Here is a 2,919-nt window from a genome sequence, read left to right on the forward strand (position 1 = left end):
AAGACACTGAGAGGCAGAAATTAATCCCATATGCCATATACACAATATTGACCTCATTAAAGGTCTAATATGACAAGGCTAGAAGGTCTAATATCAAAGTCAGTAAAATATACCGGCACTTTATAGGACCGTTGATTTTTAACCATTTACTCCTTTAAGGTCTAATATTTCGAGACATATAACAACACCATCTACCGCTTTGAAAATGAACCGATGATTTTTAAAAATTGAAATCAAAATTATCATATTGCGAGATTTAGTATATCACATTACGCTTATTATTTGTAGGACCGCAGAGCTTCACAAGAGGGGCGTATCCCAATAATTTAGAACAACAAAATGTAGAAAATTGTGGTAGATTAATGTGATGAGATTTTAGTTTATTTAAGTCACAAGAATCGTTTATCTAATCATAATTTTTCTATTACTTTAATTTATCCAAATGGGGTCTTAGCAATTGGAGATTGATTCCTAGGATGATTAGTAGAAAATTAGCTAGGTAACAGCATAATCTGAAACAATTGCAGTCACTAAATTCAACTTAACACACATTGGCTTTTAATTTCTCATCAGAACTTATCTATCATGCATACCCTTATTCACAGGAAACTCACACGATCGTAATTGATTACTTCCTCTGTTTCACAATGATAGACTGGTTTGATGTATAATTTATATATGAAACTAGCTTACTTTTTTACTTTTTTTTTTAACGGAGGTAGTAGATAGTAATTAATCTGAGTATATATAACTGCAATTGAACATCAATTTAAATAAACTAGAATATATCATATTTTCCCAGTAAACACTAAGCACTCACCAGTCGGCACGATCCACGACTACTACCAACTCTTACAAGTTACCTAAATGACACCACCTACTAATGTGACAAGAAAATCATGACTCAAATGACTGACAACAAATCCCTAAAAGATTGGGAATATGGGTATTACTGTTTAACAAATGTTTGAACAGGGTACTTGTCAATACAATCTCCCCATGGACTGTACTTATTAGCAGAGGGTTTCAAATTCTTTAGAGCAACCCAGACTGCACTGTTACACTTAAAACCACTTCCTAATGCAATCTGCCAGACACGGTCGTTCTTGCGCATCCTTCCTTTGGCTTCAATGTAGGCTAACTCATACCAAATTGAACTTGATGACGTGTTCCCAAACCGATGAAGTGTCGAACGAGAAGCCTCCACATGAATAGGTAATAAATCTAGGTTCTTTTCCATTTCATCTATCACCCCTCTTCCTCCAGCATGTATACAGAAGTGTTCAAATGCAAGCTTGAAATCTGGTATATAAGGTTTTACTTTTGGGTCGAACAACTTCTTGATAACTAGAGTAGCTAAAAACAAAAGTTGTTGGCTTACAGGAAGGACTAGGGGACCCAAAGTGGTGATATTGATCTTAAGGGCACTTCCAGCAGTTGCCATGATATCTCTGGACAACGAAACGCCTACTATACCAGCTTCATCTTGATCCTGATAAACACATTTAAAAGCGTTATCGTCTGACCCACGGTGGGTTCTCACCACATGAACCAGCTTGTACTTTGCTAGTCGTTTGTCTCTAGATTTGTTCGAGAGAAGCATCGCAGCACCACCTACACGAAACAGACAATTAGATAACATCATGGATTTCTTACTTCCAGAGTAGGCACCATGGGTAATATTCTCCGTGCTCACGACAATCGCGTAGGTGTTTCGGTGAACCTGAAGTAAGTCTTTGGCAAGATCAACTGAAATTACTCCAGCGCTGCAACCCATCCCCCCTAAATTGAAGCTCTTGATATTACTTCTAAGCTTGTATTTATTGACGATCATGGCGGAGAGGGATGGAGTAGGATTAAATAAGCTACAATTCACAGCAAGAATTCCAATGTCCTTGGGCTTCACAGATGTAGTAGAAAATAGAATATCTAATGCGCCAAATATCACTTGCTCTGTCTCTTCCCTCGCCTTGGCCATTGTGTATGTAGGTGTTGAAGATGTGTCGTTAAATCCTTCTGGAAAATAAGTCTCGTCACCAAGTCCAGACTGCATGACAATCTTACGTTGGAACTCCATTAAAGATTCATCGAGTTCACCATAATGATTTTGAGAACGCTCAAGGAACTGATGGGTTGAAATTTGAAAGCGAGATGGTGGGCGATAACAGGCATAGTCAACAAGGTAGACCGGGCGAGGCCAAGACATTATGTAAATGGTCAAACCCATAACAATGAAAACCCCAGAAGTTAAAACGCTGACGAAATTGTACCTTAGGTGATGATGGCAAAGATCATACACATCCGTTGGGTTGGTTTTCATAGCTTCAGCAGTGAGAAGTATGAAAATAGGTACAAGAAATAGAGTGAAGACATGGGTAATCAAGTAATGATAACCCAGCTTGACATATTTCAAATTCACGCTCTGTAACAAATCTGGTAATCTCTTAATCTTTTGCTTCACCTTGATATTAACAGCATCTCCATTGTCACCTAATGCCATGTTGTTTTCAACTATGTAGAATTATAAGTCTGGCAAAAAATTTGCGAGAGAATGATAATTGTTGATGATCAAAAAAGTAAAATGAGAATTGCTAACATAACAGTTCACAATAATTATTAAAGATTGCATTTTTTGCTTTGCTCCATTGCATGCAGCAGGTTATTTATGCAAGACGAGTGGAAAATTAGGTGAAAGCTAGCATGAGCAACAAACATTCAAGGGTTATTAGGATTAACAGATAGACGAGTTTGTCAAAGGTAATTTAACAGATTTTAATGGGTTAATAACCTATTATCAATATAGTAAAGGTGCGAATATCCAGACTTTTTTTAATTTGTGATGCTTTCCGTTCAAATCTCAAAGAAAAGTAATTTTTTAATTAAAGAATACGAATTTAAGTAAAGAATACGAAAACATAA

General features: G+C 36.7%; 1 protein-coding gene across 1 annotated transcript; it reads right to left on the bottom strand.

Annotated features, from left to right (window-relative positions):
* Positions 1-764: 764 nt before the first annotated feature.
* Positions 765-2,628, bottom strand: LOC113335847 (3-ketoacyl-CoA synthase 4-like). Its single transcript, XM_026581873.1, has one exon. The coding sequence runs from the start codon at positions 2,498-2,500 to the stop codon at positions 950-952; it is 1,551 nt and encodes a 516-aa protein (XP_026437658.1). The 5' UTR covers positions 2,501-2,628; the 3' UTR covers positions 765-949.
* Positions 2,629-2,919: the final 291 nt, after the last annotated feature.

This window comes from Papaver somniferum, unplaced genomic scaffold, assembly GCF_003573695.1.
Source record: "Papaver somniferum cultivar HN1 unplaced genomic scaffold, ASM357369v1 unplaced-scaffold_150, whole genome shotgun sequence".
NCBI classification, from domain to species: Eukaryota; Viridiplantae; Streptophyta; class Magnoliopsida; order Ranunculales; family Papaveraceae; genus Papaver; species Papaver somniferum.